This window comes from Bos mutus, chromosome 2 (genome assembly GCF_027580195.1).
Source record: "Bos mutus isolate GX-2022 chromosome 2, NWIPB_WYAK_1.1, whole genome shotgun sequence".
NCBI classification, from domain to species: Eukaryota; Metazoa; Chordata; class Mammalia; order Artiodactyla; family Bovidae; genus Bos; species Bos mutus.
In genome coordinates, this window is record NC_091618.1 from 117468639 (window position 1) to 117495643 (window position 27005).

General features: G+C 39.7%; 1 protein-coding gene across 15 annotated transcripts in view; it reads left to right on the forward strand.

Moving 5' to 3' along the window:
• The window catches only part of OSBPL6 (oxysterol binding protein like 6), a 217533-nt gene that overhangs the window by 179688 nt on the left and 10840 nt on the right, over positions 1 to 27005 (forward strand). For 10 of the 15 annotated variants that reach the window (XM_070358938.1, XM_070358952.1, XM_070358932.1 and 7 more), the window contains 10 exons: positions 942 to 1075; positions 1904 to 1927; positions 8334 to 8441; positions 10309 to 10446; positions 17148 to 17235; positions 17823 to 18076; positions 18827 to 18964; positions 19299 to 19362; positions 21056 to 21134; positions 26370 to 26514. In XM_070358938.1, the coding sequence (XP_070215039.1) occupies positions 942 to 1075; positions 1904 to 1927; positions 8334 to 8441; positions 10309 to 10446; positions 17148 to 17235; positions 17823 to 18076; positions 18827 to 18964; positions 19299 to 19362; positions 21056 to 21134; positions 26370 to 26514 (1172 nt within the window). The remainder of the gene's footprint in view (positions 1 to 941; positions 1076 to 1903; positions 1928 to 8333; positions 8442 to 10308; positions 10447 to 17147; positions 17236 to 17822; positions 18077 to 18826; positions 18965 to 19298; positions 19363 to 21055; positions 21135 to 26369; positions 26515 to 27005) is intronic. The other 5 variants (XM_070358962.1, XM_070358981.1, XM_070358993.1 and 2 more) reach the window with 2 other exon arrangements.

Here is a 27005-nt window from a genome sequence, read left to right on the forward strand (position 1 = left end):
GTTATAACTGGTAGTTTGTACTCTTTGAAAGCACTTTTGACATCATGATGGTTTTGGCTGAGAAGGTAATGCAAGTGTTATTCTTAAGACCTATTCATTTCAACAAAACAGAAATAGAGTCACAGATGTAGAAAACAAAGTTATGGTTACCAGCGGGGGAAGAGGGAAGGGATAAATTGGGAGATTGAGATTGACATATCCACATTATTGTATATAAAATAGGTAACTAGTCAGGACATATTGTATAGTACAAGGGGTGCCACTCAGTACTCAGTATTGACCTATATGGGAAAAGAATCTAAAAAATAGCAGATATATGTCTATTTATATAACTGATTTACTTCGCTATACAGCAGAAACTAACACAACATTTTAAATCAATGATACTCTGATAAATATTAAAAAAAAAAAAAAAGACCAAATCATTTCCTACCACAAAGAGAACTAGCTCCAACTTCTAAAACAGCTGTTTGATTTATATTTGCAAGACTCATAAAATGCCCTTTTTTGGATGCACACTTTGGGGTGATAATTTGATAGTTCTAAATTATTTGCATGAGATGTCATTGTACACATAACTGCTCAAATATTATCATCAACTGTGGCAGAGTAAAACTTGTTCCCTTTTCCTTCTAAGAATTATAGGTTACTTTCTAAGTATTAAAATTTAAAAATTGGTATTTTATATGCTGCTTCCAAGTCTTCGTTGACTTATCTGGTACGAAATGCTAAAACTTTCATCCTGATTAATTACCATTCCCATATTTGTTTTGTATTTAGATAGTCTGGTAGATTCCATTTTAAGGCTGACTTTCAATTAGACTGTAACATAACCTTTCCAGAAAATATCCACGAATGAGTTACAAGTGCTGAGAAGTTTATAATTCTGTTATTTTTCTGGATCCATTTGATCCTTGTCTCTTACTTTTCTCCCCACACAGTGCATTCTCTTTTGAAGTCTGCATTTAATAGCATAGCTATAGAGAAGGAGAAGCTGAAGCAGATGGTTTCTGAGCAGGATCACAATAAAGGCCACAGCACGCAGATGGCGCGACTCCGACAGTCACTGTCGCAGGTAAATGAGAGTGTTTGTATTATTCTCAGGACGTATTTCTAACCCTGCAAGCCAGCGATGGGGGTGGAGACAGTCCATCATGGGAATGGCACATCTGTCTGAAATCCCCCCAGCCATCGCAGTGTCAGTATTAAACTATATCACTTTTCTTCCAAAAGATATCAAGGTAAGCGTGACAATCAACCAAACTTGCTTGCAAACATAAATTCTTTTTTGGCTGATTTTAATGCCCCTCTGTGGTCTTATAAGGCCATCCCTGGTTTAAAAAACTAATGCGTTTATACATGATTTACCTACACATGTAAACTGTGTTCCAGATTATGTCCAATCCAGCGTCAGACAAAATCTACCAGATCGTCCACACTTAGTATTTTTCCTACTTATGATGCATTTTAACCTGTTGAAAACTACTGATTACTTTTTTTTTTTTCTTTTTTGATTTGCACTCTTAGGATTTTCTTCCTGTCTATGTTCCCTGAATCCAGACTCTAAGATTTCAGTATATATTTTACACTATAATATGTTCTAGACTCTAAAATTTCAGTATATATTTTACACTATAATATGTATTACTTAATATATATTATATTGATCTTATTAATACTAATCAAATCCCTATCTATTTCAAGGTTGTAATTTCTGTTAAAAATCCTTTAAAACTACACTTCTGCTTTCTTAAAACTGACCACTTCCTCTGAAATATTTTCTTCACTGTGTCTATAAATGCACCTTTAGAATTTCCTTTAAGACTTCAATGTTGTCACTGATTTTGTGTGAGAACTCAGTGATTACATAAAATGTTGTTCACTTCCTGGTGCCTTGGATCAGAGCGAAGGAGCGAGCAAATCCTGGGTAAGTGGTTTTCCATGTGGGTCAGCTCCTGCTTGAACAGTTTCCCTCCGTTCCTGCAAATTAGACCTAAACCGTCTCACCGTGTTTTATGTACCTGAACTGTCAGCCTCTTTTCGGTGTTGAGTTTCATGTTACTGAATGCTGTTGTCTGGGCCACACTTTCTGCTGTTTGCCATTAAACACTGTCAGTTGAGGCACATATGCTGCTTGGAAACTCAAGAGCCTGCGCATTCAAAGCGGCAGCTGGGTGCCAGTTTGCAGAGGGCTTCCTTCACAAGCACACTTTAATGGTCTGCCCTGGCCTGATCTCCTGTCATATATCTGTTGAACACCTTGTCCATCTTAATGGATCTACTGAATCATGACCCTAAAAAGGATCATAAGTCAGAAAGATCAAAATAGTGGCTAGTAAGCATCTTGTATGTCATCTTGCAAACGTGTCAAATACACTTTTGTTCCCCTACATGTTGCAGTGTTTTATTCAGATGTACTAACGATTGAAGGCTTAGTGGTATGAAATAAGCTTGTACGAGGAAAAATAAGAAAATGTGCTTGTTTCTTGCTTGCTTGCTTTTTATTTGCTTCTTGGTAAGGCAGAGAATGGGCTTCCCTGGTGGCTCAGCTGGTTAAGAATCCACTTGCAGTGCGGGAGACCTGGGTTCTATCCCTGGGTCAGGAAGATCCCCTGGAGAAAGGAATGGCTACCCACTCCAGTGTTCTGGCCTGGAGAATCCCATGGACGGAGAAGCCTGGTGGGCTACAGTCCATGGGGTCATGAAGAGTCGGACATGACTGAAGCGACTGAGCAGCAGTAGCAGCATAAAGAGAGTTATACCCTATCCACTAGAGAATTCATTTTTCCAGTTCTGTGTTGCACAGCATTTTGGCTGTGTTTACATCCTTGTGTCTGTATATACCTTCCCATTGGGTGGGGTCATTTTCTCCTGAGCTCTAGGGCTCAGGAGAGAAGCCCAAGCTGGAGAGAAAGATGTGGATATCCCAGTATCTTGGTGAATTTATAGCTGTTGATAAATTGTGTTTTCAGTCAGAAGAAAAGAGGTTGGGGGTGCTGCCATAGTAAACATTAGTATTTAAAGGACAAGCTGAAAAAAGAAAAGAGAATCCTTTGATGGAAAGCCAGGGGAAACCACTGATGAATTTACATAGCAATGACCACTGAGATCAAGAAGAAAGAGTTTTGATAATTTTGAGAACGAAAAGGTTAACAGGATCTGATTTAGCAGTAAATGATATATGGACTGAAAGTCAGCCTTGAAATTTCACAGTCACCTCAGTTTGTTTGTATCATAAAGGGAAGAACTAACAGATAGGGAGACATTAAAGATAGGAAACAATTAACTGATGTAGCCATCCTGGTTGGCTAGCTCTATGATTCTCATTGTGCCTCTTCAAATATAGGATTTAGGATTGAACAAGATTTGAAACAGCTTGAGTATATTGAGACAGCTGTTTTGAGTATGTTTTTGTATTAATATAATTTCACATTACAGTGTGATTTCAGGTAGCCTAAAGACACATCGTTGATCCTTTTTCAAATGTCATCAGTTAGAACCCAGGTTTTTTTAAATGAATGATTTCCAAGCCAAATCTCCTCCTAGAAAGGGAAGGAGAGAGACTGTTTAAATAACTTCTTAGATTAGTCTAACATTTTGGAACTTATTTTTTATTTGACGTAAGTCCTATTTGATATATGTCTAATGGTTAAAATGCTGCTTTTCAATAAAGCTTTTAAATATAACAACTTGGCAAATTCCATCATCCTTTTAGAAGGCACATAGCATAATAAAATATATAAAATTAGCATTTTTCACTACATGCTCAGCATAAATTGTTACCTGCCTTGAGTGTGTAATGATTTGCAAGGCTGAACAGTGTAATGAATTTCTCTTCTATAGTAATATTTCATCCCTGATCTATAGGTATACAGAGACATGCATAATTCTGATATTTTACTCCCATGAAGCTTTAAAAGCAAACTTTTACACCTGAAAGGCAGCACAGATGTTGGATTTACATCTGTAGGACACGGTATTTTATGTGGCATCTCTCCTTTTGTAAATGACTTGATTTCACGTCAGCTATAATTTTGTGTACTAAACACCAAAATCAAATAATACGTAATAGGACTATGTAAACTCAGCACCCTAGATTACTGTAGTAAAAGACTCAGCGTGACTTGAGTCTGTCTTCAGTGCATTACGCTTGTCACTGTTACTAGTTTGATTTCTGACCCCAGAGTTTGTGCACAACTTGTGCTAAATGCTTTGGGTGTTGGGTTCATACAAGTGTGAACAGTACAATGATTCTTGTACTCCATCTACAAGTGTTATATTTCATTAAATCAGTATGGCATTCACTATTCAATATGCCATCATTCTGTGCACTACTAAGAAAGAAAACACCACTTTCAGTGAAAGTGGCCAGTGCTTCAGAGGTGTTAGTTTTGAGAACTGTGCATCTTAGAATCAGTGAAATGCGGTATGTATGGGAATGTAAGCAAAAAATTGGCTTACGGCACATGGCAGCATAATTAAAATCCAAGGCATAGTATTTACCATCCTTCCTGTCTACAACATTTTATACATCCAAAATAAATATTCTATGTTAGAGTAAATGTTTTAAATATATTTGTTCCTGAATTTCACAGTTCCTGAGAGTTGGCCAAATTTGTTTATGAAGATATTCTTCATAGAATCCTTTACATTTTTTTTTAGCTATCCAGTAACTTTAAATCAGTGTCATTTTGGGCATAATTTGATGATGTTTATTTAAAACCTTCAGAGTGTTTTATGCGTTGGTCCTTTGGTTCATGGCTGATATGCGTAATCTAAGGGAGTAACGCTGACTGTAGAAAACCTATGCACATAAACATTCATGGCAGCTTTATTTGTTCTAATAAAAATCAGTAACAACATCATAAGTGCCCAATAGTAGGAAAATAACCACTTATTCCACAGCTAACTAAAGTCACATTTGTGAAGAGTTTGCAACATAAAATAAATATCTGTATACCAAGAATAAATAGCGAAGGATGTACAGTATGTTCCCATTTTTGGGGGTTCCCATTTTTTTAATGTGAAAAATGCATAAGAAAAAAACTAGAAAGAAATATACCAAGCTACCAAAAGTCGGTTGATTGAGTGGTAAGATATGAATTTTTAGAAATATTTTTCTCCTTTTTTGCATTTTCCAAATACACTATCTTAGTATTTGTTTATTTTAAAATAGAAAACAAGGTGATTTTTGAGAGCTAGCCATGATTTGATTCTTGATAGCTCTAGCTTTGACAGTTGGCATACTCACATCCTCACTCCTTTTGAACCAGTTTTGCTTTTATCTGAAGAGTAAATCTTCCCAGAACCCGCAGTTCCGTTCAGTAGAATGCATTTGCTACACCAGACTCTCCCAACTCTAAGGTAAATTCTCACCCATTGTCTGCCGGGGTGGGAAAATGGTAGTTAACAGCCAAGGAAGTGAGGATTTGGGCGATTCATTCTGCCTCAGAGCTTCAGGATGGTACTTCCTTCATAGCTTGGTCAGGAATGCTGTGTTTCGTGTCGTATATGGCACTTGAGTGTGTATGAGGTGAGGGAAAGTGAGCGTGCCTTGTGGAGAGTTTGTGCTGCGGCCTGAGCTCGCTCATGAAAGCAGGTGTGAGACTTACTAAGGAATCCAGGCATGGTTCCTGAGCCGAGGCTGCTTCCTGCCGCTGGGCCTCGGCCGCATCTGCCCCTCCTAGAGCAGCGTCACTCCTCGCAGGTTTCCATGGCTTTCTTGCTCACGGGCTGGCGCCAGTGGCTGGCGACCTGCCTCCTTTTCCCTCGCCTTCCCACCGTACAGGCTCCTTGGCTGCTTTCTGTGTATTCTTCCTGCCATCACCTGGACTCCTCTGTGTTAACGATCACCAGTAGTGAGCTTCAATGGGGGAAGTCACGAATGTGGTCCTGAGTCCTCATGGTGCCCGGTTGTAGCCACCTCCCACTGCAGTCTGTGTGACCGAGGCAAAAGGCGGAGCCGCCCTGGCAAGGCACACACAAACGGGCTGCTGCATGCTCTGCGTCTGCTTACACTTTCCACCCTCGGGGTTGCCAGAGTTGGAATAATACTTATTTCCAGGCTTTTTTGTGCTGTGTAACAGCATTTTTCTACCACTGCATATATATGATGAACACATTCATGTCCTATTGATATTAGCAGCTAGAGGCTACCTTGTGGTGCCTTCACACACACCTGTAGGCAGGATCACATTTCATAAATATTAGATGAGATGAGAGATTACATGGGAGTTTAACTTTTAAATATCCAGAGCAAGCAATTCTGCAAGTGTCCTTATAAATGGAAAACTTGTGTTTTAAACTCCCACCTGCTGGGGGGAAAAAATTAAAAAAATTACTCGTCCTTGCCCATGAGTTTTTGTGGGGTTGTTTTGTTAACTTTGTTCCAGGGCAGCAGAAGGTGTTGTCACTTTGGAGGAACCCTTAGGTGAGGTTTGTGTGAAACTCTGAAGTCATGAATGTGATTCTGCCATTAAAACCATCAAACACTGTACAAGGCCTCCTACTTCCAAGACAGCAAAATATATCTGGGTCCAATTATATCAGTAACTAAGATGACTTTCAGTACACTTGTGGACAGAAAAACAGTGAAAGAACAAATAAGCATATATAGTTGCAAAGAATAGGAGTGAGGCAGTACTTTTTTTTCAAATTTCAACTGTTTGAGATTTTGTTTCAGGAAAAAGATCCTGAGCACTTTTGCAGAATGTAAAGGTACTGGGAAGTACATGATTTATTTACTAAAAATGTAATCACCTTTTTTCTCACTGACACATCCCTGTTTGCTCAGCGAACTGGACACATATTGCCTGTCTGCAATGTAATGACGGTAGGATCTGTGTCCACCTTTAATCCATCAATACCTGACAGCCCACAAGACCAAATGTATTCTGTTTTACACGTATTTTACAGACTGGTTCTAAAGACTTTAAATGAAAGCCGAAAGCTGTGAGTGAAGAATTTTCTCCTTGAAAAGAGAAAATCAAGGGAATTCCCTGGTGGTCTAGTGGTTAGGACTCAGCACTCTGACTCCCAAGGCCCTGGGTTTGATCCTTAAGCAGGGAACTAAAATCCCATAAGCTGGACAGAGTAGCCAAAAAAAAAAAAAAGCTGAGCAGAAAGGAAAGAGGGGAGACTGTTCTATGCTCCATGCTCAAGAACTCTGCACCGCTCAATACGAGTGTGAAGTTTAGCCAGTTTGTCATTTATCCCAGGTGATTGAATAGGTACAAATTTAGAGTTAGGCTGTTGTATCTGTGTGTGTATCAGTTTAGTGTATTCATTGACTCCTTATGAAGAAAAGCAGAATCCTCACTCCCTGGGGCAGCTTCACTCTTCAGTAAGTCCTGACATTTATCTTCCTTTCTGAAATATTCACTTCCATCTTCTCATTGATAGATTTAATGGGAAGGAAAGGAGCAGTCCAGCTTTTCACTGGGCTTGGTCCTCACAAAGGTCTCTTACTTGGTGTAATCTATTCAGCTACATGTGTCTTCTGTATATGGAACAGATTTCCATGCACTGATGTGATCCATGAGCCTCTGTCCCCAGGGCCCCTATAGGGAGCCCATGTTCATGTAAATATGTTCCCTTTCCACCACACACGCTAAACTGGGGTACAGCAGATGGTGTTTCACTGCTGATTTAGGGTGTGTTAAGAATCATGAGATGCAGACAGCTTAGTTTCCTTTCTGTGGTATGCTCTTTATTATGCTTGTCAGTGTCTACACTGTCCAGGGAAGGCAGCTTTGGTCTACACTTGAATTAGTTCTGCTGTACTGTCACAAGTATTAATTATGTGCTCCTAGAAAATGGAAACACAACAACTGTTTTCTTTCACCAGGTCAAAATACAGCTCTATGAAATATAAAGCCAGTTCATTGTTCATTCCATTTACAAATAATTTATAAGACATCTGGCTTTGAAACAACACCCAAACTTTAGAAACTGGAACCAAAAAGGGAAAAAAAAGAATCAATAGTTTTTATCCTAGGGTATAAAATGTTATATGTATGTGGTGGTAGACTGGGCTTGGATATAGTGGGCCTGACTATAAAGGAGAGAAAATTCCATGAATCAATTTTATGAAATCCTTAAACTCTTTTCAACCCACTAATCTACTAAGTAGTAGTCTTATATTGCAAAAAATGAATGCCTTAACTCTGAGCCATTTCTTTCCTTCTTACTGGTGGGATCTGGCCTGTGGTGGCTCCAAAAGTTACAGCTAAAAGCATCCTAGACTTTGTTGTCTAAAGTGTGCCTGTGTGCTGGTTCTGCTTTATGTTTGCTCAATAACTTGCAATTACATGTGCGGTTTTTGTTATTTTAAGGCACTCAACCAGAATGCTGAACTAAGGAGCCGGTTGAACAGAATACATTCAGAATCTATTATTTGTGATCAGGTTGTTAGTGTAAATATTATTCCTAGCCCTGATGAGGTAAGATTCATTTTTAAAAGATATAGAATACTTACTTTGTAGCATCTACACCTACTGCATATTTTTATTTATTTTCATAAGGTTCTTTCACTACTAATACAATTCCCGGCATAAATCTTGTGTTGCTGACAGTTCAATGTTCTTTGGAGTGAAGGATATACATGAGCTTGACATCATTTATTGTTGGTGATCGGTTGTCTATTTTTATTTATTCCTGTGTTCATCTCATGCTACTGATTATTTAATTTATGTATACTCCAGCTTGTGACTTTTCTGTCACTCTTCATTTGAAATATTCATTATCATTAATGGTCCATGAAATGTTGAAACAAACACTTTTAGCAGAGAAGGTGCTAAATTAAAGTTTTCTAAAGGTTTGTTTTAAAAGTTCTAAGGAGAGAAGTCACCTGACCTTGCTAAGAAAATATTATTAGTGCTGCTACAGCTCCTGGTGATGATGCTAATAATGAATGGTTAACACGTGTCAAGTGAATGCTTACCATGTGCTTGGTATTGCTAACCCACTTTACATGTGTTATCTCTTTTGATACCCCCAACAACTCTCTGATGTAGGTGCTGTTATTATTCCATTTTTCAGAAGAATTTTTGAAAAAACAGTAAGAGGATAGGAGAACATTCAGTATTTGGACTTACTGTGAGTGTGTAGTTCCAGTGGCTCAGACGGTAAAGAATCTGTCTGCGATGCAGGAGACCCAGGTTTAATACCTGAATCAGGAAGATCTCCTGGGAAGGGAATGGCAACCCACTCGTATTCTTGCTTGGAGAATTCCAGGGACAGAGGAACCTGGTGGGCTAGAGTCCAAGAGTCTCAAAGAGTCAGACACGACTGAGCAACTAACACGTTCATAAAATTATTATTTTTAGCCAGGAGAATTTGTACTTTGAACAGTAATACATGTAACAGGTGAGAGTTTTAACTAATGGTAAGGCCATATTTGCACCAAACATAAATTTTTCTAGAAATCTATAAGTGTAAGGGTTCTGCTATCTAACTGCTTAAGAAATACCATCCCCAGACAGCTTCTCTTGGATGTAAGTTACTGAACCTGTGTCCATCCACCTCCATGGGTCCTGTGATCTCTGATAACACTTATGCCCCCTCAACTGCCCAGAATCTAGAATATTTCTAAAATTTTATCAATTAAAAATTAGTTGACAGTCTCAGTTTGAATCTTCTTTTCAATTTAAAATGTGTACTAAATGTACTAGATGTTTAAAATGTATAGTTCTCTTACCTATTTTTCTGGTTGCAACTTAAATTGCTTTCTTGAAAGCAATATCATTTGCTATCACTGTATGAATAAAAATACAGTTTGAAATAAGGTTCACTACTCTAGTCATATGTTTCATTGGCTAAAATTCATGATCAAATTGGAAAGTGACTTTTTATATCAATATATTCTGTCTCAAAAATTAGTCTTATAGAATGTTTTCTTAGCATATCGCTAGTGGTTTCTACAAATACTTTTTGAGTTGTAGCATACTGGTTAGAATATGGCTAGTAATGACAGGCCAAAGCATATGGCAAGGAACTTGTCGCCACAGTCAATTCAGGGTATTTTGGGGGCTCAACCTGTTATTCAATCCAGTAAATGTCAATTAAGCATAGATTTAAAATCTGCTCACCTTTTGTCTGCACTTTTGGATTCTTCAGGCATATTGGAAGGAAACTTAGGCAGTGGTCATTACTCAGTTGCAAGTGAAAATTGCTTGTGCTCACCAGTCCTTTAGCATATGCTGTGAATTTTTCTAGAGATCTGGCTAGTACTTCATTGCCTAATTTGAACAAATAGCCATTCATACGCAGGAAGAAAGTGATCAGACTATCTACTTTTCTCTCCTGTAGGCTGGTGAGCAAATCCACGTCAGTCTCCCCCTGTCACAGCAAGTAGCCAATGAGAGCCGCCTCTCCATGTCAGAATCTGTCTCTGAGTTCTTCGATGCCCAAGAAGTGCTCCTCTCTGCAAGCTCATCAGAGAATGAGGTAAGGTTCCTGGATGCGTCAACCCCGACTGCTTCTGACCATGAGTTAGGTTAAAGAAAGTCAGACTTTAGAACTTCGTTTTAACATCATAATAAGATGTCCAAATAGTAGCAAAGCCAAAGCATGCAAACTGTATGGATTCCATTTACTGAGCCCTTAGCCTTCTGGACACCAACTCAATACTCTTAAATTTGATGAATAAAAAGAAAGAATCAAGACTTATTCTGATATACCTGTACAGTTCATTTTTCAGGGTAAACAGATAGGTGATAACAGCTCTTTATAGAAGGAGACTAGCTAATAAATGTAAAAAGAATGAGAGCATAAGAAAAATACCATTCTTATTTGTACATACAAACACACATCTTTGCTAGAGACTGAATTTGAATTTAGCTAGCATAACATCTAGCATATATCTAGTTGAATACTTATGGCTCCTAGAGGTTACCAACGGCTACCATGAGGCTTCCCTGGTGGCTTAGTTGGTAAAGAATCTGCCTGCAATGCAGAAGACCCGGGTTCAATCCCTAGGTTGGAAAGATACCCTGGGGAAAGAAATGGCAACTCATTCTAGTATTGTTGCCTGGGAAATCCCATGGATAGAGGACCCTGGTGGGCTTCCAGCCCCTGGGGTCACAAGAATCAGACACAACCCAGCGACTAAACCACCGCCACTGGCTACCATTAAAGATTTATTGGCTTGCTTGTCATGCTCATGAATCTTGGCATGGTCTTGGTCAGGTTGCAGAAATTCTTTTACTGAAATTTAGTCAAGTACACTTTGAATTTTTTCTTTTTCGGCGTGAGAGAAGCAGCCAAAACTCTTTCCTACGCAATTGTTTTAATTTTGTCATTTGAGATTGAAATCTGTAATGCATTTTTACAAAAAGGGAATGAAGTAATTAAGTAAGTGTTAGTTGCTCAGTCATGTCTGAGTCTTTGTGACCTCATGGACTATAGCCCACCAGGCTCCTCTGTTCATGGAATTTTCCCGGCAAGAATACTGGAGTGGGTAGCTATTCTTTTCTCCAAGGGGTCTTCCCGACCCAGGAATAGAACCTGGGTCCCCTGCATTGCAGGCAGATTCTTTACCATCTGAGCCACCAGGAAAGTCCAAAAGCAGATGAAATCACTGATAGATGTTATTTCCATATGCATCAAAAATAGATTGGAAGGAAGCATCCTGACAGTAGTAGTTCCTTTTGGACATTTGGTATTACGAGTGATTTTAGAAAATAGAAATAATGAACACATATCACTTTGATATGGAGAAAAATTAAAATAGAATTGTTATATCAGGTACTAAATTTGTTACCACATCAGACTAAGCACCTGCCTCTCCAATTCCAAGTCATAGATTAACAGATTCACAGATATTCCCATTCACAAGGCAGAAACTAGTTTAATTATTCATAGACAATTGATGTTATCAAATAGACAAAATAATCCTGTTTGCTAATCATGTCTCTTTCCCTGGAGGCAAATCTGCCCAGGAAGCGTAATTATGGTTAGGAGGTTGGTGAGCAAGGAAGGAATGGGAGCAGGAGAAGTGAGCTAAAGGCTGTGAGGGCCAGGATGTAATTGCTCCAAACTCTCATCTCCATTTCAGGGATGCTCTCCCATGTGGTGGGGAATTAGTGTCTGTGGGTCAGTCTCCACCCTAGGGACCACAGTGCTGGAGACGTGTTCCCAGTATTTCTTTCTTCTCTGATTCTCCCTTTTCTGGGATCCCATTGCTGGGTCCTTATTCAAGCAAACTTGACTGTACATTATCTAGGCGTTGACCCACCATCTGATGACCTCATACCTTTCTGAGAGCGACCTAATTGCCCTATGTCTAAGTTCTTGGGGGCACATCTGCCTGGGTGCCCAGTTGTCACTTGCACCAGCCACTGGCAAGACAGAAATGAAGATGTGAGGTGGGTTATTGTATGGGTCCAAGCAGGGTGGTGGTACCACCACAGGGAAAGAGTGAGCCCATTGGCCAACAGAGGGGCCAGGTAGTAGAGGACAGAGGCGCATGGAGATGATCCATTCATGTTAAGGCACTGTGAACTTAGCAGACCTCTCAGCGGAGGTACCCGGCAGCCTTTTGGATATTCAAGTCTACAGCTCAGGAAGAAAGCAGGTCTGAAGAGAAAGCAGGCTTTGGCTTGGGATCCACCTAACCTGTGAGACATTGCCATCTGGATGCTCCACAGAATCTCTAATTCAGCATGTCCAAATGAAGTAATTAACAACCCCTTTACGTGTGCGTGCACATGCACACACACACACACACCCCCCAAGGGAAAAAACACAAGCCTACCTCTGCTTCTCATATTGCCTTTCTAAGTACTTTTCTACCCAAGTGTTCACATCAAATACCTGAATTTCCTCAGGATTTCCCTTCACTCCTCTGCCTTCCTACCACCCACCACCCACATTGATTTACTCATCAGGTTCTATATTCTGTCACCTAAATAATCTCAGATATATGTTTTCCTAAGAAAAGCTGCAGTGCCACTCCTCCCATTCAATCCTGCATCAGCTCCCATCTATATCACCCTGTTGGTCTCCATAACTAGCTTTGCTGCCCGCTTTCTTTCCACCTTGAACCCATTTTCACTGGACAGCCTGGTTAACCTTTCCAAAATGCAAATCTGATGGTGTCTCTATTCCCCAGTGTTCCTAGGATGATGCTAAACTCCTTAGCTACCATACAGAGACTCATAATCTGTTCTCAGCTGCAGCCCCTTGGAACCTCTGTTCTTTTGGAGCCATCCAGAGGCCAACGGAGCACTTCCTGAAGTGTCAGCAGACACCCCCTGTCCCTGGCTGATACAAGAGGAGTAAATCTCTCCTACAACCCACGTGGGAAAGAACTGAACTATATGTGTGTTCCTTGCAACTGTATCTTACAGGTTTTCATAAAATGCCTGTTTTTTTACTCAGATCTCTTCCCTTTATCACAGCACTCAGTCTTAAGTATTTGAAGAGGCTGGACCAGGAGATAAGCCCAAATGACAGGCACCTCAGTGTTCTGAAGGTTGTTCTTCCTCTTTGGCTGAGACTTGTTCCTGAGGCAACTCTGTCTATCCAGGTTTCTGAGTTCCCTTGTGATGAGATGCCCCCGGAAGGCTCCTCGAGTCTCCATACCACAGACTTGGCCAGCCCACCTGGTTGGTTCACTTTTTGTGTGAGAATCTAGTAGCAGCTGCAGGATGGGCTCAACTGCACATTCTACATGACAGCTGGCAAAGGCTGTTGGGCCTCTGTGTTGCCACCCACCTTGGTTGGAACACTTCCAGGGCCATGCGGTCAGATTGCTCACTCGCTTCAGTCTACTCAAAAGTCCCCTTCCGAGAAGCCTGCCCTGGGTGCCCTGGCTACACCGCAGAGCTGCCATTTCCTCCTTGCCCCTGACCTTTCGCTTGCCTGGTCCCTTCTGATTTTTTTCCATAGTGTTTATCACTATCTAACAGAATATATATTTCATGTTTATTTTGTGTCTCTCCCACTGAAGTGAGGGAAGAGATTTCAGCACTCTGTCCTCAGCACTAGAACATTCTTGTGAGCCCAGAACTCAGAAAATATTTGCTAACTGAATGAAGGAAGGAATGCGTAACACCTCACACATGATTAATCTGAGAAACCTGGGCCTTAGCTGTCTTACATTAACATTTTCTGGGACTGAGAGAAAATTCTTTATGTGTTTCATTTAATGAATGTACAACCTCTTTTTAAAAAAATGCTCTTTCTTATTTCCAGAATGATCTCCTTCTTTGTCTCTGCTGTTAAATGTGTTTCTGCAATGCTGAATGGTTGCATTTTTCTAGTCACATTTAGAAAAAAAATTTCCTAAATTCTTTTGAATCCCAAACCCCTTAAAGAGAAATATTTGGCTCCAAGACTTCTTGACCATGGGAGAGAAAGTAAATCTATATTAATCATTTTATTATAATACTGCAGAGTATTATCCTGTATCCTTATATACGGGATAACATGAGTGGACGACAGCCAGCCTGCCCAGCCTTAGCTGCTGCTCACACATGCGATAATATAGATCTTATTAAAGACCCACTGTAATTGTAGAATTATTTTATATTCTACACAGATCTTTCTATGTGGACATGGATATTGGACCATTTCTGTCATGTATTAGTTTGAGTGAAATTAGACATTGAAGAGGATAGACTGTTAATAGCTTCTAAATGTTCATGTAGTAAACATACATGCAATATGAATTAGGTTGGGGTAGGCATTTATTTCTGCTAACATCACTGGATGTGATGAGCTTTTTTCAGAGTAATCACATAGAAGAGTTTGATTTACTTTTTATTTCTATCAGGGTTCAGAGAGTGGCTTTCATGGGCCTGAAGGTTTAACCTTCCATTTTGTTGCAGTCATGGGAAAATGGAAGCCTGCTGCAGTGGGGAAATACAAGTCAGAAAAAGACTTTATTCTTAATTTGCCATCTTTATGGCCTTTCTCAGAGTACAAAAGCAAAACTACAGTTATTCATTTATGCATAAAATCATTCTGCCTATAATTCTATCTTCTTAAGTGTATCAACTCTTCCCAATTCTATTAAAAATATCAGCAGTAAATTCAGAAATTGTAAAGGCAAAGGCTGATTGTTTTTATTATATACAAATTTTAGAACCTTTACCTGACCATAAAATGGCATAAGCAACATTTGAAAAGAAATTGCAAACTAGAAAAAAAAATGCAGTTTATATGAAGAACTGAAAAATGTGTGAAAGAGAGTTTCACTAAAGATGAAGTTCAGACTTCATAGAAAGAGATCTTTTATGTGTGTTAGGTAGATAGATCCTAATGTAGATTGATAATGTGTGGTGTTTAAGTGGGGGAGAGATGGGTGCTCTCATATGCTGATGTTGAGAATAAACTAATATAGTACAGTCTTCCAGGAGAGCAATTTGGCAACGTAGGGCTGAAGCCTAAGAGTAACTCATTTGCCCCAGCAATTTCACTTCTGAGAATAAATCTTAATGAAATTGCCAGGCACATTCACAGAAATATGTTTCCAAGGTTGTTCATCCAAGTATTGTCTATAAATAATAAAAAATTGGATGCCACATGAATGTTGGTTAAATTCTTTGTGTTATGTAAGTATCTGCCATTAAGTAAAGATGGAGAGCTGTTTTCGTGAGAATGGGAGTATATTCAGAACACTATAAAATAGCATGTAAACCCATCTGCTTTTTCAGTATCTAAAGATAGATGTATCTGTGTGTTTACATAGGCATTTTGAAATTGGGAGTAAAACCTACAAAATGTTGAAAGTGATTTCTTTTAGGTCACAGGATGGGTGATTTCCATATCATCTGTTTACCTTCATGTAATTTCTGATTTTTTACAATAAGAGTGTTCTGTTTTTGTGTTCAGAAAAAATATAACATATTTCCATTTTGAAGACAGTGAATAGGTATCAACAGCTTCCTTGCCTATAGTAAAAACATCGGTTTTCCCATTCCTCTGAATGGCTCTACAGTACTTCTCTGTTTTCTTATCTGCTCTGTCTCTAAATCCCCTTAATACATATGTTGCCCTTAATTTTATTCTTATGTGAATCTTGATTTCATTTTAGTTCTGTATTTTCTTATGTAGAGAATGGCTTAATTCTCGATTTCTCTGTATCCCTAAATCTTTCTTCCCTGCCCCCAAATTATCTGCCAGATTTTGTCTGTTACACTTTAAATATGGTTCCCAAATGCAGCTGTACTGCCCGAAATGAACCTTACTGTGGGCATCTTAGTGAAATCAGTCAGTGTTTCTTATCCAGATCTACATAGGATCCTGTTATCTGCGCTCCCTAGGACAAGTTGCAGAGTGTCTTCCTGAGAACCAAATATGACTCATTTCCTTGCATGTAATAATTCATTCAATTATATGTGAGGGCTTCCCAGATGGCGCTAGTGGTAAAGAACCTGCCTGCCAATGCAGGAGACATAAGAAACACTGGTTCAGTCCCTTGGGAAGATCCCCTGAAGAAGAAAATGGCAACCCACTCCAGCATTCTTGCTTGGAGAAATCCCATGGACAGAGGAGCCTAGTGGGCTGCAGTCATTGGGTCACAGAGAGTCAGACACAACTGAAGTGACTTAGCACACACACATGCACAATTATATGAAAACCTTTATTTTGACATGAAAAGCCCTTCACAGTCAGACCTCTTCATCTTTGCCCCATCTTCTGTTACAGCCACTTGACTTCTTAACATTCCTAGAAGAAATGTTTTTCTCACGGTCCTTGCTTTTGTACACCATCCCTTCTTCTTGTGCTTTTTCCCCGCTTCTAACAACTGGGCAACTCTGCATCCTCCAACACCCAGTTAAAATATTATTTCTTCCAGCAACGTTTCCTGACTCCTCTATGGGGATTTGTAGAGTCTCCTTTTTTGCACATTCTTACTGTGTTGTACTGAAACATTTCTGGTTATGTACTAGCCTCTCCCAACTTCTCAGCCCAACTTAAGATAGAAAGCTACTTAAAGATAAGAGCTGCTTCCCGGCAGTCCTATGTTCTGGCTCATGGGACACTCTAAGGTGTTCATTGCCCATGTACCACATATATTTCCCACGATGACCTCTGCTTTCCATTTGAGCAATATCCTGTTGTTTTTAATTCTTTAATTTTTCTGAAATGTCAAGACTACATGAAAATTCTGATCCTTTCTCTGTTCTTCTCTTCCTTAGGCTTCAGATGATGAGTCTTACATCAGTGATGTGAGTGATAATATATCTGAAGACAACACCAGTGTTGCAGACAACATCTCTCGGCAAAGTATGCATCCTTTGAGTTTCGAGGTTGTCCTGTCCACATGCCAAATACAACGCTGATGATTCAATGAACAATCATTTTGGCCCCCTGGCTAATTGTTCCTTTTGTAGCTTATTGTTCAATAAATTTTATATTTGTATAATCTGGTGAAAATGGTTGAAAAATTTGTTAGAGAGAGGATTAAGATAAAAAGTTTAGTTCTTGCCCAAACCAAAATTTTGAGTCCTTTGTAATTAAATGTATTTATATTTAGTTTTTAAAATTTTTACTTGTTTAGGATTTCCTTGGCAGTCTGGTGGTTAAGACTTTGAGCTCCCAAAGCAGGGGGTGTGAGTTCAACCCCTGGTTGGGGAACTAAGATCCCATGAGTCATGAAGCAACACCAGAAAGAACTATACATTGATGTTTTGTGCATTTATCAGCAACCTTGTATTGAAATAATTCTGTTCAGTCTTGGGAGAGTGTAAGGAAGGCTTAAGAAATGTATCACAGTCAGAATTATTTGAAAGGGGTCTTTCCCTCCCAGGTTTTGGGAAATCAGAAAAGCAAAATATCTTTCACTGTGATTCTCATATTTCTCCTTCTTCTAGTCTTGAACGGGGAGCTTACGGGAGGAGCCTTCCGAAACGGACGTCGAACATGCCTGCCAGCTCCCTGTCCCGACACCAGTAACATTAACCTGTGGAATATATTGAGGAACAACATTGGTAAAGACCTGTCTAAAGTCTCCATGCCTGTGGAGCTAAACGAGCCACTCAATACTCTGCAGCATCTCTGCGAGGAAATGGAATACAGTGAGCTCCTGGACAAAGCTTCGGAAACTGACAGTCCCTACGAGCGCATGGTAATAACGGCAGAGCAAATCCTTTGGATTTGCCAACCTTAGACCTGGGCTAGGGAAGATTCATTAGGGTAGTGTATTTGCTTGTTGCCTAATACTCTTAACTGCATAGGTAAGAGAAATCCATTTGCATAAACCAGGCAGGGCCAAAAAAGCTCTAGATAGCTCTATTGAAAGATACACTCTTCGTGACTTACTCTTGGGTCTGAGTAGTTCTGAAGTCAGAATCTAAAGGCATCACACTTCTTTATAGGTTTAAGACATGCCTGGCCTTGCTTTTATCAGCTTTTTCTGAATGCCAGGGAAGCCCATTTGTTTAGGAACTTGGGTCTGAGAAGGTAACTTCCTGTTTGTTCCCTTCCCTGGCTTTTACTCCAAGTGACTCTGGAAAACTTAACCTGCCCTCTGAAAAGCACCAGCAGTCACAACTTTCCTGCTAAGATTGTGTAAATGGCATAACCTGGCTTTCAGAACCTTTGAACTCTGTAATACTCAAGAAATTGGATGGACAGATGAATGAAGAATATTTGGCCTCAGTTGCCTGCTGGTTCCCATGCAAAGAGTTTAACTGCATTTTCATTTTTTTTTTTTTCCCCATGAGTATATGAAGAGTCTGTGCAAGTAATAGAAAATGCAGATGTCATCAAATCGGCACCCACTGATGTGGGTGTATAAAATCTAGAGGAATAAGGGACAAACAGGCCTGGAAGTAGTCTCTCCTATATTATTTTCCTTTCTTAAATGTTTTAACAGGTTCTTATTGCTGCATTTGCAGTTTCAGGATATTGCTCCACCTATTTCAGAGCAGGAAGTAAGCCATTCAACCCTGTCCTTGGGGAGACTTATGAATGCATTAGAGAGGACAAAGGATTCCGATTTTTCTCAGAACAAGTAAGTGCCACTGGACTCGGGTCTGTGTAGAAACTGTAGGAGGGCTGTTTGATGATGAAAATAGCTTGTTTTTGTAAACATCTGGTTGAGATGGGTTATAATACTAGTTAACAGAAAATTCACTTAGCTTATCTATGTAATTATATCCTCTAAATGTTTTTAAGCATGAAGTTGTAAGATTTGGTAATTTACTTACACATGTTGAGAATAATGCAATAACAGAGATGGATAAGTTGAGTAACTTTTATTTAGCCAAATACATGTTGCGAAAAATGATCATTTGTGGAAGTTTTAACACTGATGTCATTGCCCTTTTTTTGTTTTTAACTTTCAGGTTAGCCATCATCCACCCATTTCTGCCTGTCACTGTGAATCCAAGAATTTTGTGTTTTGGCAAGGTTTGTATTTCAGTTATAACTTCAAAATCCAGTTGATAAGCCTATAAGAAAGTTTCTAGTTTCGAAGTACTCAGTTTAGATTTCTTTTAGAACTCAGAAAATGTTGGTAATTGGCATGGAGTTCAGTTTGAGAGATGAGGTTTCTTGATTTAGATATGAAACCGTGTCACCTGGGAGATGGGATTATTTATTCAGGAAGCACAGCCCTAGGAGACAGCAGGGCTCTATGCTGACAGTGCCAGGTCAGGGCAATCTCTTTACCTCATTGTGCCTCATGGTCTGCATCAGTAGCATGAGGAGTGTATGTGCTGTCTTCTTGCTTCTTAAAGATGTACAAATAGATCTTAATCCTGAAAGAAAGCTCTGCTATACATTATCTGTGCTCACAGTCTATTGAGAGATACATACATAACAGTAATTTCTGTTTTTTAACTCATTGAGGCTTGGGGGTTTGAATTGAAGTCTCTATTAAATTAATATCCATTGTTAAGTTAGAATGTTGCAAACTCACCTAGGATAAAAAGTTTCAAAACCCTTCTAGAAAGAAAAGTATATATATATGTAAGTGGAAGTGTTAGTCATTCAGCTGTGGCCTATTCTTCGTGACCCTGTGGATTGTAGCCTGCCAGACTCCTCTGTCCATGGGATTTCCCAGGCAGGAATACTGGAGTGGGTAGCTATTCCCTTCTCCAGGCGATCTTCCTGACTCAGGATGGAACCAAGGTCTCCTGCATTGCAGGCGAGTTCTTTACCATCTGAGCCATCATATATGTGTAATGTGTGCGTTTACCATTAAGTGTGAATAATTCCCTCACATTGGAAAAGGCACTTCAATGATCACTGTATGACTCTTCTCACATGCCCTTCCTCAACCTAAAAATGATATGAAATGATAGAGCAGCACCGTGACTGTACTTTAGTGCAGATTAAGAAAGTAAGGCATTTCTTGTTCATAACAAAGAGTCAGAAATTTTGTGGAGAGAACACTAAGCTTCCTTAACTCATCAAAAACGAGACCAGTCAATAATACACAAGCACAGATATACCCAAGTGTCCACAAGCGAAACAAAAATCCATCATGTGAGATAAAATTCTGGGCCCTGAGTAGTATCTTAACAACCAGCACAGGAATACGTTCATTAAGTTAATCTCACTTTCTCATAAATCTTACCCATCTGTTGTTAGAGGCTTTATTTTTTTTATACAGGTTCTCCCAAGTCATGTAACTTTTCATATGTGTATATAAATCAATGTTACTGCCATACTACAATCTACAATTACTTTTACTATATACCATATATATACACACACATGTATAAAATATTTCCACCATTTAGCTAAATCTTCTAACCGTATTTGTGGAGACATTGAAGCAGAGTAGAGTCTGTGTACATGTGTATATGAATATGCACACATGCACACACAGATTATTCCAAGACTTTCTCAGTTTTATTTGTTGAAAGCACATATAGAGAATATATTATGGAAAAACAGATATTTTGGGGGGTTCCCAGTTAATCTTCTCACCGTGGGCCATCCTCAGGCACTTGTGTTAGAACTAACAGTATAGAATTGATTGTGATTACAAAAGTCCTTTGTAAAATGTAAAGTATATTATAAAAGTTCACTTCTCTAGAGTAAATGATTAGATATAGAGTGTAATTCTTTTTGTCCTCTGCCTTATGTCATTTAGATATCAGATGGAAAAACAAGTTCTGGGGCAAGTCAATGGAAATCCTGCCCGTGGGAACCCTGAACGTCATGCTTCCAAAGTAGGTTGCTCTCATCTTCCTTTTGGTCTCTTATCTGCGTTTCTAAATCATAAATGGGCATTTGAAACTCTTGTTGTTTATTACTGTTCAGTCGCTCAGTCATGCCTCTTTGTGACCCCATGGATTGCAGCACACCAGGCTTCCCTGTCCTTTCACCATCTTCCGCAGCTTGCTCAAACTCATGTCCATTGAGTCGGTGATGCCATCCAACCATCTCATCCTCTGTCGCCCCCTTCTCCTCCTGCCTTCTATCTTTCCCAGCATCAGGGTCTCTTCAAATGAGTCAGCTCTTTGAAACTCTAGATAGTGCCAAGGAGCTGTTGCCCTTTATGGCCAAGGCTTCTGTCAACTTCATCAAAGGTTGTTTTTTTTTTTAATTGGAGTGTAATTGCTTTACAACGTTGCATTGGTTTTCACCAAAGTTTTGATACTGCTGCTGCTGCTGCTAAGTTGCTTCAGTCGTGTCCAACTCTGTGCAACCCCATAGACAGCAGCCCTCCAAGCTCCACTGTCCCTGGGATTCTCCAGGCAAGAACACTGGAGTGGGTTGCCATTTCCTTCTCCAATGCAGGAAAGTGAAAAGTGAAAGTGAAGTCGCTCAGTCGTGTAGGACTCTTAGCGACCCCATGGACTGCAGCCTACCAGGCTCCTCCGCCCATGGGATTTTCCAGGCAAGAGTACTTGGTGGGGTGCCATTGCCTTCTCCAGTTTTGAGACTGGACCCCCTCAAAAGCAAATGAGAATTTTGGCATATGTGTCAAAGCTTCCTTTTTATCTCTACATACCGTCCATTCAACCGTCAGCACCTCCCTGTCCCAATCACCATGTTAACTTGCATTTTATTTTTATTTTATTTGTATTGACATATAGTTGAATTATAATATTTTGTTAATTACTACTATACAGTAAAGTAACTTCATTTTATATGTATATATATATACATTCTTTTTCATATTCTTTTCCGTTATGATTTATCACAGGATATTGAATATAGTTCTCTAGGCTATACAGCATGACCCTGTTGTTTATTTAGTCTATATATACTAGTTTGCATCTGATAATCCCAAACTCCTATTCATATCCTTTCCACCTCCCTCCCCTTGGCAACCACCGGTCTATTCTCTGTGTCTCTGTTTGCATTATATATGAAAGTTTCTCTTTTTAGCCATTTATTTTCTATACAATTTATACTTTCACTTCTGAGTTCATCTTAGCCCCAGGCACTATTTTTAATGTTTAAGTTATTTTATTAAGGAAGTGATCCTTAATATTTATTAAGGATCCTTTATTAAGGAAGGGATCCTTATACAGTTGTTTTCTGGAGAATATAGCCTTGTTGTTGTTAATTGTTGTTTAGTCACTAAGTCATGACTCTTTTGCAACCCCATGGACTGTAGCCCTTTAGGGATTTCCTAGGCAGGACTACTGGAGTGAGTTGCCATTTCCTTCCCCAGGGATCAAACCTGCATCTCCTGCATTGGCAGGCGAATTCTTTACCATTGAACCACCAGGGAACGCCTGAATATAGCCTATGCATCTTAAAGTTTAATTGAGTTTACATTGAGGCCAAAGGTTTGATTGTTTCTCTTTCTTTCTTCATTCAATTGATTTTGTTTTTGTTTTGTTTTTGTCTATATGAATGACAGAGTTTTCTCGTGTATTGAATATGGAGGATGGTTGGGAAAGGGAGCAGTTCTCAGGACCACAAAATAAATGTTCAGTATTTACAAACTCACGAGGAAGAGAGTTTTCCCAGGTATACATAGTGCCTACATCATACCAATTCATAAATTTTCTAGAAATCCAGAAGCATTTTAGATTGAAATAGCATTTTATTTGAATATATAATAATGTGCATTTTCAAGTTCAGTTCAATTGTTCAGTCGTGTCTGACTCTTTGTGACCCCATGGACTGCAGCACTTCAGGCTTCCCTGTCCATCACCAACTCCCGAAGCTTGCTCAAACTCATGTCCATCGAGTCAGTGATACCATCCAACCATCTCATCCTCTGTTGTCCCCTTCTCCTTTTGCCTTCAATCTTTCCCAGCATCTGGTCTTTTCCAATGAGTCAGTTTTTTGCATCAGGTGGCCAAAGTATTGGAACTTCAGCTTCAGCATCAGTCCTTCCAGTGAATATTTAGGACTGATTTCCTTTACGACTGACTAGTTTGATCTCCTTGCTCTCTAAGGGACTCTCAAGGGTCTTTGCCAGGAACACAGTTCAAAAGTATCAATTCTTCAGCTCTCAGCCTTCTTTTATGGTCCAACTTTCACATTCCTACATGACCACTGGAAAAACCACACCTTTGACTGACTGTATGGACCTTTGTCAGCCAAGTGATATCTTTGCTTTTTAATATGCTGTCTAGGTTTATCATAGCTTTCCATCCAAGGAGCAAGCATCTTTTAATTTTGTGACTGCAGTCACAGTCTGCATTGATTTTGGAGCCCAAGAATATGAAATCTGACATTGTTTTCACTTTTTCCTATCTGTTTTCCATGAAGTGATAGAACCAGATGCCGTGATCTTTGCTTTTGAATGTTGAGTTTTAAGCCAGCATTTTCACTCTCTTCTTTCACTTTCATCAAGAGATTCTTTAGTTCCTCTTCACTTTCTGCCATTAAAGTGATATCATCTGCATATCTGAAGTTGTTGATGTTTCTCCTGGCCATCTTGATTCCAGCTTGTGAGTCAACCAGCCCAGCGTGTCATATGACGTACTCTGCATGTAAGTTCTTCTGCTTCTGTTAGGCCGTTGCCGTTTTGTTCCTTACTGTGTCTATCTTTGCGTGAAATGTTCCCTTGGTATCTTCGGTTTTCTTAAAGAGATCTTTAGTCTTTCCAGTTCTATTGTTTTCCTCTATTTCTTTGCATTGTTCACTTAAGAAGGCTCTCCTTGCTACTCTCTGGAACTCTGCATTCAGTTGGGTATATCTTTCCCTTTCTCCTTTGCCTTTCGCTTCTTCTCTTTTCTCAGCTATTTGTAAGGCCTATTCAAACAACCATTTTGCCTTCTTGCATTTCTTTTGCTTGGGGACGGTTTTGGTCACCACCTCCTGTACAGTGTTATGAACCCCCGCCCATAGTTATTAGGCATTCTGTCTACAAGATCTAGTACCTTGAATCTATTCATCACCTCCACTGTATAATCATAAGGGATTTGATTTAGGTCATACCTGGATGGCCTAGTTGTGTTCCCTACTTTCTTCAATTTCAGCCTCAATTTTGCAATAAAGAGCTGATGATCTGAGCCACAGTCAGCTCCAGGTTTTGTTTTTTTCTAACTGCATAGAGCTTCTCCGTCTGTGGCTGCAAAGAACATAATCAATCTGATTTCAGTATTGACCATCTGGTGATGTCCATGTGTAGAGTCGTCTCTTGTGTTGTTGGAAGAGGGTGTTTGCTATGACCAGTGCATCCTCTTGGCAAAACTCTGTTAGCCTTTGCCCTGCTTCATGTTGAACTCCAAGACCAAACTTGCCTGTTACTCCAGGTATCTCTTGATTTCCTACTTTTCCATTCCAGTCCCTTATGATGAAAAGGACATCTTTTTTTGGTGTTAGTTCTAGAAGGTCTTGTAGATCTTCACAGAATCATTTGTTCAACTTCATCTTTGACATTAGTGGCTGGGGCATAGACTTGGATTACTGTGATGTTGAATGGTTTGCCTTGGAAATGAACTGAGCTCATCCTGTCATTTTTGAGATTGCACCCAAGTACTGCATTTTGGACTCTTTTTTGACTATGAGGGCTATTCCATTCCTTCTAAGAGATTCTTCCTCACAACAGTAGATATAATGGTCATCTGATGGATGGATATGAGAGTTGGACTATAAAGAAAGCTGAGCACCAAAGAATTGATGCTTTTGAACTGTGGTGTTGGAGAAGACTCTTGAGAGTCCCTTGGACTGCAAGGATATCCAACCAGTCAATCCTAAAGGAAATCAGTCCTGAATATTCATTGGAAGAACTGATGCTGAAACTGAAGTTCCAATACTTTGGCCACCTGATGCAAAAAACTGACTCATTGGAAAAGACCCTGATGCTGGGAAAGATTCAAGGCAGGAGGAGAAGGGGACAACAGAGGATGAGATGGCTGGATGGGATCACCAACTCAATGGACATGAGTTTGAGTAAATTCCAGGAGTTAGTGATGGACAGGGAGGCCTGGCGTGCTGCAGTCCATGGGGTCACAAAGAGTCGGACATGACTGAGCGACTGAACTGAACTGAGTTGAATTAAATTCACCCATTCCCATCCATTTAGTTCACTGATTCCTAAAATATTATTATTCACTCTTGCCGTCTCCTGTTTGAGCACATCCAATTTACCTTGATTCGTGGACCTAGTATTCCATGTTCCTATGCAATATTGTTCTTTAAAGCATCGGACTTTACTTTCACCACCAAATACAACCACAATTGGGCATCGTTTCTGCTTTGACTCATCTTCTTCAGTCTTTCTATAACCTTACTCCCCAGAAATTACATTAGATTTTTGTTGTCTATCCTCATCTGTCTTTTCCCAAGGAATTATTCACATATTTTGGCTTAACTCAGAGCATAAAGCCCTATCCTCAGAGTAGCCTTTCTTAAGTGCATGCCATGCTGTGCCTCTCGCCCTCCCCACCCTGAACCCCTCCCTTGATGGCACATTGCCTGCAGGGTAAATCCAGACTCATTGGTGTGTCTTTCAGGGCCTTCCATGCTCTGCCCCCTCCCACCTTCCAGCCTTACCCCCTCCGCACCCCCTCACCTATAGCATGCTACACACAGGTTCCCAGATGCATTGTGCTCTTTTGGCTTCTGTGGCTTTGTCTCTGCTTTCCCAGCCTGTAGTACCTTCCTGTCCTTGCTCCTAGCTTAGACCAAACCAACCTCCTCTAGCAAATCTTCCTTGACGCTCACCCCACATGCCAGGCAGATCTAAGGACCCTCCTTCTCTCAGAAGCATCCATCTACCCCTGCCTTACTGTTGGACCCAGGAGAGCAGGATACAGGCCCTACTCAACTTGGTAGCTTTAGCACCTGGCCCATAGAAAGCACTGACATATTCCTTAAATGAATGAATCATGTGGTAAATGTCCTTGACCACATAGAAACTTCCAACAAAGAAAGGAGAGGAAGGTGAAGTTCGAAAAGGAGGCTTTGGTGAAAAATATTCTCATTGGTAGAAACACTAATATATATTCGTGACCTTCACTGTTTTTACTCAGTGTTGTATTCCTCACTAGGTATGGAGATTGCTACGTGTGGAACAAGGTCACCACGTGCATACACAACATCCTGAGTGGGAGGAGATGGATAGAGCATTACGGAGAAGTGACCGTTAGAAACACCAAAAGCAGCGTTTGCATTTGCAAACTCACATTTGTCAAGGTAAATAATTCCATACAATAGCAAAGGAAGGGTATATAAAATGCTTCCTAGGAAAGAAATAGAGCAATTACCTTAAACAACAGCAAGTGAATCAGTCCTTATGGATTAATTAATATTAATCCTTATGGACATTTAGTTAAGAAAGCAGAACAAGATGGTGGAGTTGCCCCAGGCATGCGGACATCTGACCATGTAGAAGTCAAAAAGGACACCATCTTGAAACAGAAAAAAGAATTCTTTTTAAAGAATGTTCTTTTTAAGCACCAAGTCAGTTCATTAAGTAAAATTCCAGAGAGTACTTCTTGCCTGTAACAAGTCTCCTGGTTTATATTCTATTTATATTCCTGCTTGATTACAACATATTCAAGTGATCTTATTTTAGGGAGCTAAATATATCACAGTTGTGTTTTCTGAGGCTACTTAGAGATGACCGCTTCTAGTCCCTATAAACTTATCCAACTCTGCCACTATTATATATAATCTTACATAAG